Source organism: Lygodium microphyllum, chromosome 3 (assembly GCF_053477565.2).
Source record: "Lygodium microphyllum isolate KBCC chromosome 3, Lygodium_microphyllum_v1.1.10, whole genome shotgun sequence".
NCBI classification, from domain to species: Eukaryota; Viridiplantae; Streptophyta; class Polypodiopsida; order Schizaeales; family Lygodiaceae; genus Lygodium; species Lygodium microphyllum.
This window is the reverse complement of record NC_141137.1, coordinates 135,532,694-135,548,150: the sequence shown is the minus strand read 5'-3', so window position 1 is coordinate 135,548,150 and position 15,457 is coordinate 135,532,694. Positions and strand designations below refer to the sequence as shown.

Here is a 15,457-nt window from a genome sequence, read left to right as displayed (position 1 = left end):
GGCAACCTAGCTATTAAGATGAAAAGGGGAGTTGATTTGCAACAAGGATCCATTGCTTTTATTCTTAAGCTTCATGGGGAATGGAGAAGTCTCTACCCATGTGCATCAAGTCATACATGGAAGGCCTCACTTAAGACATGAAGACTACAATTTTTATTTGATTAAATAGTGTTTTATGGAATATCATTGCCTTGAAGACCCCTATGAAGGATAGAATGACAAAGATATAAAAAAAGTAGTTGAATACATTTGACTTCTTTGCTCATTTTCTTATTTTGTAGAGTTTTTGAGTTATGAAGTTTCTATATGGACCCTTAGAAGGAGCATAACACTTTTTTCAATAAATGCCAAATGCTTTGAATAGGGTCACATTGTCCATAAAAGGTAAGAGAATCAAGAGCATATCCATGGTTAACATGAAACGCCCTTTGCTATTACTAGTAAACATGATTATTGTTGCAAACACAAATTTGCATCCTCTTCTAATAATTTCATGACCTTTTGCCATTGTAAGTGTGCCCGATAACCATAAGAAATGCTATTACTAGTAAACATGATTATTGTTGCAGACACAAATTTGCATCCTCTTCTAATAATTTCATGACCATTTGCCATTGTGAGTGTGCCCGACAACCATAAGAAATATGTGTTGCCTCTATGAAGAGATCTAGCAATGGATTATGGATTTGTACATGAGATTAACGTTTCTAAATTGCATACTTGAAATAAGATCCGTATGTTTACAAAGGCCACCTAATGGGTCAACATTGAGGCTAGCATATATTCAAGAGAATCCATCATAGAACCAGTGCGAATTCAGGCTGTTGCTATGCGAAACAAAGGGATGATCTCAATGGGCAGGTATGATAAGACGCCCTCTTGACTTGAGTTTAGTGATGCGAGGGCCACTATGGAAGGCAATGGCACCATGAGTCTCAATAATAGTCTCCAAGTTGGGCTTCCAAGACCTTGATCTCAAGAGGAGAGAGAGCTCGACCGAAGCGAGCTCACGCATGGCGCTAGGGGGGCTGGCTCTGTCGGAGAAGCTCTTGGTGGAAGAGAGGGCAGGGCTTGCAGCTCTTGGGCTCTCAGCTGGGGACACTAATTTACTTTGATGGGGTTTGGAATATTTCAATGTCGATCTTTTCATGTGCTGAGAGAGCAATCCCACAGTGTCTGCGGACACGCGGCTATGGATCCTGCGCATGGGGAAGAGGAAGTAAAGCTCTCCCGTGAGAAGGTCCTGGTCGGCGGGCAGGGCCTCCAGGCGCCTCCCTAGCTCGCTCGCGCAGCTGCCATGGCAGACGAAGTGCCCTGGATGGTCCAGCATAACCTCCACAACTTTCAGGCGCGCTTCTCCTTCCTCGAGGGTGTGTTGCAGAACCTCGCCTGTGACGCCATGGATGAGCAAGACTGTGGAAGACCGAGACGAAGATGGAGAGGGAGACGAGGAGCACGAGGAGAAAGAAATAACAGAAGGCTGCGGCAGACAGAGCGATGCGTTTCCCATAAATCGGAACTCTCTCTCTCTCTCTCTCTCTCTTTCTCTCTATATATATGGACCTATTGCCTTCTGATTCTGCATCTGAGGTCTATATATGAAGAGGATAACATTCGTGCCTCGGAGAGTTTCTGAGGTCAATTCCCATCATTTGCAATATAGCGACGAAATCCGCGTGCGTCTTTCTTCGAAAACTAGGTCAGCTTCGCAGAGCTATAATATTTTTCCGCATTTGCCAGAGGAGACTTAGCAGAGATAGTGACTCAGAGAGCCGTGACTATATGAGTTGTAGTACACGAAAGAGCATACGGCCAATCAATTGCCGTCACTGCTTATGATTCCGCGCATTAACACGACGACGACGATATTAACTGGCCGGTGGCTCGTTTCGTCTTCGCGAGTCGCCTCGTTATTTCATATCTCCCTCTTACGTCGCTTGCTATTAATAATATCGTCTTATGAGTCAATCCGCGTTCTTTGACGCTGTCAACTCTTCGGAAAGTTTCGCCACCTTTGACTTCTCGTTGTGTTATATCGAGATTCCTGGAATCAAAAACTCCATAATAATACTTTCCGTGACTTGTACCTTATATTAAATCAAAATATAGATACCATAATACATAAAAACAAAAGAAAGGTTGAGAAGAGTTCATACTTACACCATGTTCCAATGGAGGTAAGTTAGATCCTAAGAGTTCTCCAAACCTTATGCTCAAAGAACCAAGTAATTCTCTCAAAGTATCCATATATTCGGAATACCTTCAACCTTATGCTTGAGCAATGTCTATGTCAAATCATAAAAGACCTTCGGAATACCTTCAACCTCACACAATACATATGGAAAATGCCATTGTATCCACTTTTGACTTTTTCAACCTTGTAGCTTTCACCGTATTTATTAGGATACCTTGGCCATCAACCATATCGTATAGAGTACTGAGTTACTTTTGTAACATGATGTGTTACCTCATTAATTTATGTTTTCACTCTATTGTCCATTGTCCTTATTAGAGCACATGTATGGTTTGATGATAAATTTAGAGCCAAAATATGCATGCAATCATATACAAGATCCAAGGACAAATCAAAGCTGTAGAGATCATATAATCTCCACAAGCATGATCTACTAGAAAGTCCTACTTTCTTTAAAAGTTCATCCCTATCTGCTTGAGTGAGGGCTCTCTTTGCCATAATCAAAGTAGTAAGCATTTCATCACTTGATTTTTTGATTGGTCTATTTTTCAATTTAAATCCGTTTTGATCATATAAGGAATGTCCTAATCCCTCACTTTCCAAGGTAGCTATCAGTTTGTGTCTACTACGACAAAAATATTGACCAACCTCTTTAAAAGATTCAATCTTGCACTCTAAGCTGGATGGTCACCAACTACCATCATTAGCATAGCACGTGCAATGAATCAATGGTTGCATGAAGATATGAAAAAGCTTCCTAAAGCTCCCAAGCACCTTTTTATAACTAAATGGAATAAATAATACTAGTATAACTCCAATAAAAAAGTTTCTCCGGCATTGGGGACCTTGATCTCAACAACTACATAATTATTATGGGTTGTCTTCGAGGCTTGAAACCCGTCCCCAATGTAATAATAAAGGAAAATGTTGTGGATCACCCTATTCACCAAAACAAAAAAAAAAGTGCTTTAGTAATCTATATCAAAGACTATTGATGGGATCTATAAAAAATTGCATTGTAATAAAGAGTATCTTATAGAGCATTTTGTCCTTATGTATATGAGTTTGACATTATTTGCAAATAAATTTAAAGGCTTTTTGTGTCTCATTTAAACCATCCATAAGCATTGGCAACCTTTGGGAAGGAGGCCATGCTTTATATGCTTGCTTGCAATGCATATTATTATATATCACTAGAAGCTCAATGTATGATTTTGGATCCCAAAAATCTTTTACACTATTAGACTTTGTGCCATCCTAGAAACCATTTATATGTGAAGTACTAATTTGTAATATTTCTGCACGAAATATTAAGGAGCTTTTGATCCCCGCACGTTGCGTAAAAACTGTGCAAAGTCATCTCGCGCTGTCGTGCTGCTGCGCATCCGAGGTGTGGAATCCACCAAAAAGTTGTGTGTGTGACATTTGTTACTTTGTACATACTTAGTTGTTGTGTTTGCATTCTTATTCTGCGTGCCAGCATAGTGGAGAAGTTCAGCCATTGAAGAGAAATCCAGTGCTGAGATCAAACCTGAAACAACTCGTTTCCAGAAAACACACTGTACATTCTAATAGCCACATAGATGGTTCTAAATAGGCTGGTCATGTCCATAAAGAAGATTACTCTATCAAGGCTGGAGGCAAATATGCATCTCTTAATAAGGTCTAGTGGAATAAGGGGCGCCAAATGCCATTCTACAAGGACAAGGGATAATGAAAGCGAGGAGCAATGTGATAACCCAACAATCATGGACCTTTTACAGATAAAAAACGAGTCTCTAGTAGAAAGGCATATGAAAGAATGGAGACTAAAAATGGGAGGAGCTCTTTAGTAAAAAAATAGCCATGATGAACATAGCAGCATGGGGACTGTAAGTAAAAAAGCGGGAAGAAAATCTTTCGAAAAAGTTGGCTGCGATTCATCTATTCGGGGGGAAGATGAAGCCCAAAAGAGAAGGGGAGGAACAAGCCAATGGGGAGAGCTCTGAAGCTGAGGTGGAAAACAAAGTCTGACAAGGATTGAAAATGTGCAAAGGTTCGGAGAACAACGGAGGACGTCTGGAGCTGATGAAGGCGACGAAGATGATGAGGAGAAGCTCTGGCGACAAATATGAAATTGGAACTCTAGTGATGAAGACATCAAAGATGAATCTTTAATTGAAGATAAAGGAATAATCGTAGGAATGAAAGAGTCGAGAGTCAACACTCGACGATGAAAAAGAAGGCTAACAAAGAGGAGGCACAGACGCTAGTGCAACTGAGAAGACAATGGTGGGATGGGGCATCAGTGGCGCCTTCACTGTGAAGCTTCTCAAACATCACAGTGATGTCGTTCTTATCGACCCGATGGATCACCTTGAGATCCCGTATGGCAGACTAAGATCCATTGTTCAGCCTGATTTTGCTGAAGTGTGTTTCGTTCTTCATTCCGAATACCTATAGAAAGGCAGGCACGTGGAGGTATTGTAGAGAATGCCTCCATCACTGAGGTTGTGACTAGCACTGGCAAAATATTGCCTTTTGATTTCCTTGTCAGCTCTACAGGTTTTGTCCATACCGGACCTGCCAAGAAAACAGAATGCATTCAGTATTTTCAATTCGAGCAAGAAAAGTTGAATGAGGCAAACAATGTCTTGATCATTGGAGGAGGGCCTGTTAGTGTGGAATTAGCTGGGGAGATTGTCGTTGATTGTCTTGAGAAGAAAGTTGCCCTTATGCATAGTGGTAATAGGCATCAGCTGATGTTTTAACTGGAAATCGTAATTTTGAGGGCAAGGTCCATCCATTGACCCGTGCTAACTATTTGGCATCGCCGCCCCTTGTAGTTGCATATGTTTGGCTGGAATTGCGAGTCTCTGCATCAGAGAGGATCTCTTCTATAAACAGCTTGTTTATACACTGCTTTTAATTCAAGGATTGGGTTTGATCAAACAGTGGGCTGGACAAAAACTTGGATTTGCAAGGTTACACTCTTGTAGGTTATGGGTGCACCACTTGCATTGGCAACTCTGGAGAGTTACATGAGTCTATGGCTGCTGCAATTACAGATAATGATATTATTGCTATTGCAGCTATTCTAAGGGCTAAGACATATAGAATTGTTGTCCCAGATTGGGTTCAGAATTCTTTGAAGCTACGTGAGGCTATGGATAAAATTCAACAAACCCCATTCAAACCAAAATAGGGAGGGTAAAAATTATCACAGATGAGAAGGCAACGACTATGAATGCTCCAGCGGCACGGCTGATGACTCTGCTATCATGCATTGAAGCTGTGTAGAGCTACACCGATCACCATTCTCATTTCTATTCGTCTTCTTGGCAGAAATAAAAAACAGAGACTTGACATCATTTTCTCATCTTGGTCATTTGCTTGATTGATCTTCTATCTTGAAATTCGTCAAGGTTCTCTGTGGTCACGACTTTTGCTTTTGAAAACCCTTCGACATCTTTGGTGAACCCGACGTGAAAGCGTCGCATAAATTTCAGGATGATGGGAGATACTTCAGCATCAGTTTCAGCCTCTTCTACGATTCCTACTTTGACCTCTACTTCAGCTCCATCATTGACTGCTGCTTCAAGTACTTCAACAGATGATTTAAAGCAAATTTTACAGAATATGTCTATGTATATGCAGCTTCAAAATCAGCAGACACAATTGTATATACAGCAGCAGTAGCAATTGCATCAACAACAGTTGTCTCAGCAAAGGCAACTATATTTGGAGCAGGAGAATCCAATCAGTGCGACTAAGGCGATTGAAGCAGTTGAGAATGAGAAGAAGCTATTTGATGGCCGTAATATTTCAGCTTATTTGAAGACGTATGAGATCAAGATAGGATTTTTTGGAGTACCAACTGGACTTATGAGTAAGTATTTCCTTCGTCTTGTCACACCCGCCTTGAGGGCAAAAGTGACTGATCTTTTTATTCAAAATTCGCATTGGCAAGATTTTAAGAAGGCCCTGAAAGAAGAGTATTTCCTTGAGGACTTTGGGATGGCTACACGGCGGTCATTCCGAGAGTGGGTCTACATGCCAAACAAAGGTCTAGCTGCTTCAGAGTTGTTACGAGAATTTGAAGAGAGGTATAGTCAGCTTGATGCCATTGAACAAAGAGCATTGGATGTTGAGAAAGTTGAGCTTTTCTTGCAAGCTGTAGATCCTGCTCTTCAGGAAAAATTAGGAGAGCTTCTTGAGGATCGCACGAAGCCTATGGGTCTTAAAACGGATTGGCAAGTTGCCCAGGATGCAGTCTCGACTTTGACCAAGAGGAGGATATGGAAGACCCGCCTACAGAATGGATCTATGACATAGACGCTGTCTTCTGCTCCTATGCCTGCTTCTATCCCTGTTATTTCTTCTCTTCCTCAGCCAGTTTCTTGGCCTATGCCAGTGCCTACTATTTCTACTCCTCCTATTCCTCCTGTTCCAAGACCAATGCCGGCTCCTTCTGCTCCAAAACCATCCACTCCATCGGTTCCTTCCTCTCTTGATGACATAATCAAAGGCATAATGGATTTGACACTCGAGTCAGTTAAAGTAGAATTGGTGGAAAAATTGAAAGAGAAGTTTGCTTCGACCATGCCTGCTATTCCTTCTGGTACTCCTACTACACCTAGGAGTGCTCCTAGTGCACCTAGGAGAGATCGAAGATGTATTTGGTGTGATAGTACAGACCATCAGCATTGCAGGGATTGTGAATCTTTTCAGGACGCAAAGAGGACGAATTTGGTATTTTGGGGACAAGATGGTAAGATCTGGTTGACTGAAATAGGAGCTCCGCTTGCTACCAATTTTGGGAAAGACGGAATGAAGAAATTAGTGGATGACATGGCTGCGCGTACTTCTTATGTGGTAGCTAGAGGATATGCTTCTGCATATGGAGTTCAGATTGAGAAAGGATCAGAGAATCAGTCAGCATTATGGACTTATGCTATGGAGATGGCAAACAAGGGAAAAATTCAGCAAACTGTTTTGAATAGTGCAGGCTCTAGCATTAGATCTGAGACAGTTGGGATTCGCCTGTTGGTAGGTATACTATTTATGCCTACTTGGCTAAGTCTCAGGGAGCAGATATACTTGTTGAGGAGAAGCGTAAGAGGGATGAAGAAAATCCAAATGCAGCTAAAAAGACTAGAGGGGGTGAGTTTATTACTCCACCTACTGTAGGACCGTCTTTGAGACCAGAGCCAGAACGACAGATGGAAGATGCTCAAAAGAAAGAAAAGAGGCAAGAGCCTGGAGAGAGAAAGCAGCTAGGGTTTAGATTGATGTCCGATATTGAGACATCTACGGACATGAAGAAAATCTTTAATGACAAGATACTTGGCAGTGAGGTGACTTTTATTATTTCTGAGGTTTTGGGCATCTCGAAAAGAGAGTTTCAAGATCAGTTCCAAGAATTTTTGAAGAGGAAAAGACATGCATTGCCTACTACTGATACACAGGGAGTTTTGATTGGGGAGTTGGATGAGGATGAGGATGAGGTTATGGTTGAGAATGCTTCTGTTTTTCCATAGATAGAGAAGAGGGTTCAGCCTATGCATTATGCTGAAACTGATGAGCTTGTCTTAATACCGCATAGTCACTTTTCGCGGAGTCATTGGGCTAGGGTAACTACAGAAACGATGGTAAAAATTGGAGAGAAACATGTGCCTTATGTTGCTTTGGTGGATCATGGTTCAGAGATTAATCTCATAGTTCGTGGAGTTTATGAAAGTAATAGATGGCCTATGGATGTAGAGCATGGGTGGCGTATGAGAGCCGCCAACAACACTGCAGGTGATTTGTATGCTGCCTATCCTAGTGTCAGGGTTTCTATTGGAGATGTAGAGGAGGATTTCCATTTCTTTGTGCAGGATTCATGCTCTTATCCCATAATTCTTGGACAGCCATTCATCACAGAGATGCGCATGGAAACAAAAGTAATGGATGATGGATCTGCTTATGCACCGATTCGCAGTAAAGATGGTATGAGAGTAGTTCAGTTTATGACTGTGTGTGTGAACCATGTTAGAAACAGGGATACTCTTAGAGATGCACCTTTGCCCACTATGAGGGATTCGGGTTTTCATTAGGTACCGCTGTTTCGCGAGACGACGGTGGTACAGAGCAGAGGAGATTGGAGATCTGGCCTCCTGGCAGCAGTGTTTTCTCCTCCAGTTTTGTTGGAATTTCAGCAAACAGTTCGATGAGTTATCAGAAGACTTCTAAGTTGCCTAGAGCTGCCAAGAAGTACATATGCAGGAAGGAGAAAAATTTGAAAAATGCAGGTATTTTAGAGGATAATGGGCATATAGATGGGATGTATGAAAGTATGATTTGTGCAGATACGATGACAGAGATGGAAAATATGATGAAAACTGAAATGCAGAGTTGTCACAGTAATGTATCAGTGCAATCCCTGGACATGTTTCATGAAATTGCAGATTTTGTGTCACAGATAGAGTCAGAGGCTGAGGTGACTCAACAAAAAGTGTTAAGTGCTGAAGAAATTCAGCAAACAGAGTTTTCGATTGATTATGATCAGCTTACAGAGACACAGAGGGCTGAAAACTTTCAGCCAACAGAGTTTACTGCTGAAATATTTCAGCATCCAGAGTTTAGGGTTGTTCCTATGCAGTCCATAGAGCAGAGGGCTGAGGATATTCAACCACTAGAGTGCAGAATTGCTGATTTACAGCAAGATTTGAGTAATGCAGAGGATCATAATGAAGCCAGGGTTGACACGAAATACAAGACTGTGGATAAGAAGGTGAAGCCGATAGCTGTACCGCTTCCACCTGACAGTGATCAGCAAATAGAGAGGGTTGCCAAACAGCCAATTTTGAGGAATCCAGAGCATATAGGCCATAAATTTTCAGCAGAGACTCTTGCTGAATTAAAAATTGGAAATGGTGATTTCTTGCTACCCATAGAGAAACAATGCTTTCAGGAGATGCTTGAGCGACATGGAAGGGGGTTTGCTTTTTTCCCGCATGAGATTGGATGTGTGAATCCGGATATTGTTGCTCCTATGGTGATCTTTACTATTCCTCATATTCCATGGAACCTCCTACCTATTCCAGTGCCTAAGGCACACATGCCAAAGCTGATTGACTTGTTGAATGAGAAAATCAGGATGGAAATCCTAGAGCCGTCATCTACACCATACTCAAATAGGTGGTTTACGGTTCCAAAGAAGAATAGTACTCTTCGATTTATACAGGACATGCAGCCAGTAAATAGAGTTACTATCAGGAATGTTGGTATAAGTCCAGTTGTGGATAAGTTTGTAGAAGCATTTGCTGGACGTGCCATCTATTCTTTAGGTGATTTGTATTCGGGATATGATCAGTTTCAGCTAGCTTTGGAAAGCAGGGACATAACCACTATGAGAACTCCTATTGGGCTTGTCAGGATGTGTACCTTGTCTCAAGGTGCCACTAATTCTGTTGTGCATATGATGAATGCCATGCATAAGGTCCTTTGTGATTACATACCTCAGCTTACCATGCCTTTCTTGGATGATGTGCCCATTAAGGGATGTGCAGAAGAAGAGAAGAATGAGAGTCTAAATGAGCAGGGATGCAGATATTTTGTGGCTGATCATATTTCAGCTTGTGAAAAGATTTTGGCCAGGTTAGAAGAAGTGAATTTGACACTATTAGGGCAAAAATCTGTTTTTGGAGTAAATGAGATTGTCATTGTTGGACATATGTGTGGGTATTATAGCAGGAAACCCTCATCTGAGAAGGTGGATGCTATAGGCAAGATTACGGAGTATTGTTCTTCCACTTCAGAGGTACGGAGATTCATTGGAGCTTGTGTGTTTTATATGATTTGGATACCCCATTTTGCACACATACCAGATTGTTTATATCAGCTGCTTCGAAAGGGGCAGAAATTTTATTGGGATGAGAGCCACACTAGAGCCATGTGGAAATTGAAGAAGTTATTGCAGATTGCTCCTACTCTCAGGAAAGCGGATTATAATTGCAGAAGGCCTATTGTAGTGATAGTTGACACTAGTCCAATTGGCATAGGTTGGGCTGTGGGTCAAGATGATGCAGATGGAAACATGTATGCTATTCGGTTTGGGGTGAAAGTCCTAAACGAGAGACAGAGGAGATATCCACAAATCAAGAGGGAGTTACTGGGGATTGTTACGGCTCTCAAATGTGACAAGGAGTACTTTATTGGAGCCTCAGTTGTGGTAGAGACAGATTGCTTGCCATTGATAGGTATGACTACGAGTTGCTCTACTCCGGATATAGCTATGCTGAGATGGATTGCATATATCAAGTCATTAAATCCAGAATTTAAACATATAGTAGGAAAGGATAATCCAGTGGCAGATATGCTGTCTAGAGCCAGATATGATGATGAGGAGACACTACTTGTAGAAGAGGATGATGCAGAAATTTCAGCCGCTATGGTTGATCATGTTTGCCATGTCTATGATATTGTGGCTTTCATAGAAGAACTCTATGTTGGAGATTGGAAAGTACCTTAGTACTCTAAGAAAAAGATATGAATGGACAGATGAACAGTTCAAGAAGATCAAAAGAAAAGCCTATGGTTATTTTCTCAAGGACAGATTTCTTTGGAAGCATTCGAAGAAAAGAGGTGGATTACCCTTGCGGGTTGTCTGCGATAAAGAGACACAGTTACAGGTGATGAGGGAGTTTCATGAGAGTCCTTGGGCTGGTCATAGAGGAGTGTGGGCTACTTATGAGAAAATCAAGGAGAAATATTAGTGGAAAGGCATGTATAGAGATGTTTCTCACTTTGTAGAGACTTGCAGAGACTGCTAGATGTATTCCGTAGTGCGTCATCGAGATGAGCTTCATCTGACCGATCCGCTATGCATTCATTATAAGTGGATAGTTGACTTGATTACTATGCCTATGGGTCTATGGTAGATGAGGTATATTGTTTTGGCTAGAGAGGATCTTACCAATCATGTTGAGGGCAGACCTTTGAGAACGAAGATCACTAGTGTAGTGTGTAAGTTCTTATTGGAAGAAATTTTCTGCAGGTATGGCTGTGTGGGTAAGATCACTGTAGATCACGGTGAATTGGATGCAGATGAAGCTAGGGAGTTTTTCTCTCAACTAGGAATCAAGTTGGCTCTAACCACAGCATACAATCCAGAGGGAAATGGGAAGAGTGAAAGAGGACATCCACCGATAGTGAAAGCATTAGCCAAAGCATGCAAAGGACGGATTGGAGAATGGCCGATACTTCTACCATTTTGCTTTGTGGGCTGATTGTACGACTCACAGTGTTACCACAGGATATATGCCCACAGAGTTGATGTATGGTCAGAAACCGGTTATGCCGACTGAGACTTGTGCTTTGACTTGGTCAGTTTTACCTTGGCAGGAGGATTTGACGAGAGAGAAGCTCTTAGCTCTTCGAATTCAGCAGTTGGAGAGAAGACCAGAGGATATTCAGCTAGCTATTGACAGGTTGAAGGTTGCTAGACTAAGAAATAAGGACATGTTTGACAGTGGGCATCGCTTGCGGCCTAGAGCAATAGAAGAGGGATATTGGGTATTAGTCTTTGATAGCAGCCTTGAAAATCAGCATACTACACTTCGGAAGATGGTGAAAAGATGGTTTGGACCGTACATAGTCAGACATGTCTTTGATAATGCAACATATGAGCTGACAGAATTGGATGGGACAATGCTTAGAGTGCCTATTGTAGGAAAAAGAATCAAGATTTTCAAGAAAAGAGATGATGAGGATTATGCATTGGAAGAATTTGCAAGAGAAGAGCAACGAGAAGAAACTCCAATACAAGAGACAAATGATATGACAGATAATCTTGCTGAAATACCGGAAATATACAATGAAGAGATTAATCTATACGTGGATCTTGATGATAATGATCATGGGTAGTTGGCCCATCCGGAGGATGCGTAGGATTAGAGGGGGTGGATGTCGTACTGCTGCACATCTGAGGTGTGGAATCCACCAAAAAGTTGTGTGTGTGACATTTGTTACTTTGTACATACTTAGTTGTTGTGTTTGCATTCTTATTCTGTGTGCCAGCATAGTGGAGAAGTTCAGTCATTGAAGAGCAATCCAGTGCTGAGATCAAACCTGAAACAACTCGTTTCCAGAAAACACATTGTACATTCTAATAGCCACATAGATGGTTCTAAATTGGCTGGTCATGTTCATAAAGAAGATTACTCTATCAAGGCTGGAGGCAAATATGCATCTCTTAATAAGGTCTAGTGGAACAAGGGGTGCCAAATGCCATTCTTCAAGGACAAGGGATAATGAAAGCGAGGAGCAGTGTGATAACCCAACAATCATGGACCTTTTACAGATAAAAAACAAGTCTCTAGTAGAAAAGCATATGAAAGAATGGAAACTAAAAATGGGAGGAGCTCTTTAGTAAAAAAATAGCCGTGATGAACATAGCAGCATGGGGACTGTAAGTAAAAAAGCGGGAAGAAAATCTATCGAAAAAGTTGGCTGCGATTCATCTATTCGGGGGGAAGATGAAGCCCAAAAGAGAAGGGGAGGAACAAGCCAACGGGGAGAGCTCTGAAGCCGAGGTGGAAAACAAAGTCTGACAAGGATTGAAAATGTGCAAAGGTTCGGAGAACAACGGAGGACGTCTGGAGCTTATGAAGGTGACGAAGATGACGAGGAGAAGCTCTGGCGACAAATATGAAATTGGAACTCTAGTGATGAAGACATCAAAGATGAATCTTTAATTGAAGATAAAGGAACAATCGCAGGAATGAAAGAGTCGAGAGTCAACACTCAACGATTAAAAAGAAGGCTGACAAAGAGGAGGCACAGACGCTAGTGCGACTGAGAAGGCGATGGTGGGATGGGGCATCAGTGGCGCCTTCACTGCGAAGCTTCTCCAACATCACAGTGATGTCGTTCTTATCGATCCAATGGATCACCTTGAGATCCCATATGGCCGATTAAGATCCATTGTTCAGCCTGGTTTTGTGGAAGAGTGTCTCGTTCTTCATTCCGAATACCTAGAGAAAGGCAGGCACATGGAGGTATTGCAGAGAATGCCTCCATCACTGAGGTTGTGACTAGCACTGGCAAAATATTGCTTTTTGATTTCCTTGTCATCTCTACAAGTTTTGTCCATACCGGACCTGCCAAGAAAACAGAATGCATTTAGTATTTTCAATCCGAGCAAGAAAAGTTGAATGAGGAAAACAGTGACTTGATCATTGGAGGAGGGCCTGTTAGTGTGGAATTAGCTGGGGAGATTGTCGTTGATTGTCTTGAGAAGAAAGTTGCCCTTATGCACAGTGGTAACAGGCATTAGCTGATGTTTTAACTGGAAATCCTAATTTTGAGGGCAAGGTCCATCCATTGACCCATGCTAACTATTTGGCATCGCTGCCCCTTGTAGTTGCATATGCTTTGGCTGGAATTGCGAGTCTCTGAATCAGAGAGGATCTCTTCTATAAACAGCTTGTTTATACACCGCTTTTAATTCAAGGATTGGGTTTGATCAAACAGTGGGCTGGACAAAAACTTGGATTTGCAAGGTTTCACTCTTGTAGGTTATGGGTGCACCACTTGCATTGGCAACTCTGGAGAGTTACATGAGTCTATGGCTACTGCAATTATAGATAATGATATTATTGCTATTGCAGCTATTCTGAGGGCTGAGACATATAGAATTGTTGTCCTAGATTGGGTTCAGAATTCTCAGAAGCTACGTGAGGCTGTGGATAAAATTCAACTAACCCCATTCAAACCAAAACAGGGAGGGTAAAAATTATCACATATGAGAAGGCAACAACTATGAATGCTCCAGCGGCGCGGCTGACGACTCTGCTATCATGCATTGAGGCTGTGTAGAGCTACACTGTTCACCATTCTCATTTCTATTCGTCTTCAATTATTGGCAGAAATAAAAAACAGAGACTTGACATCATTTTCTCATCTTGCTCATTTGCTTGATTGATCTTCTATCTTGAAATTCGTCAAGGTCCTCTGTGGTCACGACTTTTGCTTTTGAAAACCCTTCGACACCGCGTCGACTGAATATTGGCAGCTAAATCCTTACCTCGCACACACAACAATGAGGCCATCCACATTGTGCAATTGAGGCCGGGATTTAAGACCACAAAACCACGGGGAACAGTCTTTTTAAAGGGGCAATTGGATAATAATGAAAATTTGGGCAATTTTTTTTTACTAATTATCCCCCCCAGCCGATGCATGGCTGGAGGAGAGGGAGTGGGAGAAGGAGGCATAGTGGTGGAGTGTGGTGTATGAGGGGGGGAGGCATGCACCAGCCACATGGTGGCCACCATCTCCCCCCCCTAAGGCTATAAGAACCCCCCCTGTGGTCAAGTGGAAGAAAGGAGGACGAGCCAGGGGAACGTTGCCGTGCTGTGAAGAAGACCGCCGCCTTCCGTACTGCAGCCGTTGAAATCCGCCGCCTTGCTGCACCAGTCTGCCAGGGCGCCACCCGTCCCCGTCATTATCATCAAACCCCCCCCCCCCCCCTTGTCTTCGACGACTTCTCCTTCCTATCATTGGCCTTCCACGTAGCTTCTACCAGAAGCATAGAAGCTTCTAAAAAGAAGGCCTCTATAAGCCTTGTTCCTACGTGGCCTTCCTGATTTTTCAAACCGGGCTCGTAAAGCTCCAATTCCTATGCAAAGGAGAAGGTATCGACCTACAGGCAACCTCGGAGAGCGTGAATAGAGGCTTGGAGGAATCCGCAGAGTTCAAGTCATCAACGATGGCTCCCAAGAAGATGCAAGGCGTACCCGCGAGAGGTTCTTTCCCAAACATACACGCGGACATCCCCACAAGCCCACAAGCCCAGGTTCCACGATTTTAATTCCACGTGAAAGAAATACGTTGAGCACGATAACTTTCATGGAAGGTAAGCACTTATGCATGTTCTAATTCATCTAGCATATATAAAATGCATTTGGGAAAAATTGCCTACTCGAATGATTTACCAAAATTAATGCATGTCATGCAAGTGGGTTATCTGCATTTCCAATGTTATGAATGTAAAATACCTAGCCATCTTATGAGCTTGGTAGCATGTTGCCTTGTCGTGCATTTCAAAGTGACAAGCCTAAAACGCATATTGCCTAGCATTAAAAGGTTGAAATTGTTAAGTGCATCCTTGATTGGCCGTGAAAGAACAAGTGTATTTTGCGTTTAGTTAATAACTTCCTTGTTATGTATCGCATGGAAAGAGTTGTTAATGTCCGTTGCACAGCATGAAAATGAAACCCTGGACAATTGCATAGCATG

General features: G+C 42.2%; 1 protein-coding gene across 1 annotated transcript; it reads right to left on the bottom strand.

Annotated features, from left to right (window-relative positions):
- Nucleotides 1-387: 387 nt before the first annotated feature.
- On the bottom strand, nt 388-1,666 carry LOC148038932 (uncharacterized). The gene has a single exon (XM_087675510.1). The coding sequence runs from the start codon at nt 1,508-1,510 to the stop codon at nt 851-853; it is 660 nt and encodes a 219-aa protein (XP_087531636.1). The 5' UTR covers nt 1,511-1,666; the 3' UTR covers nt 388-850.
- Nucleotides 1,667-15,457: the final 13,791 nt, after the last annotated feature.

What these genes read in the sequence shown, in the direction of transcription:
- LOC148038932 (XM_087675510.1), bottom strand. Translation starts at nt 1,510, where the DNA reads ATGGGAAACGCATCGCTCTGTCTGCCGCAGCCTTCTGTTATTTCTTTC.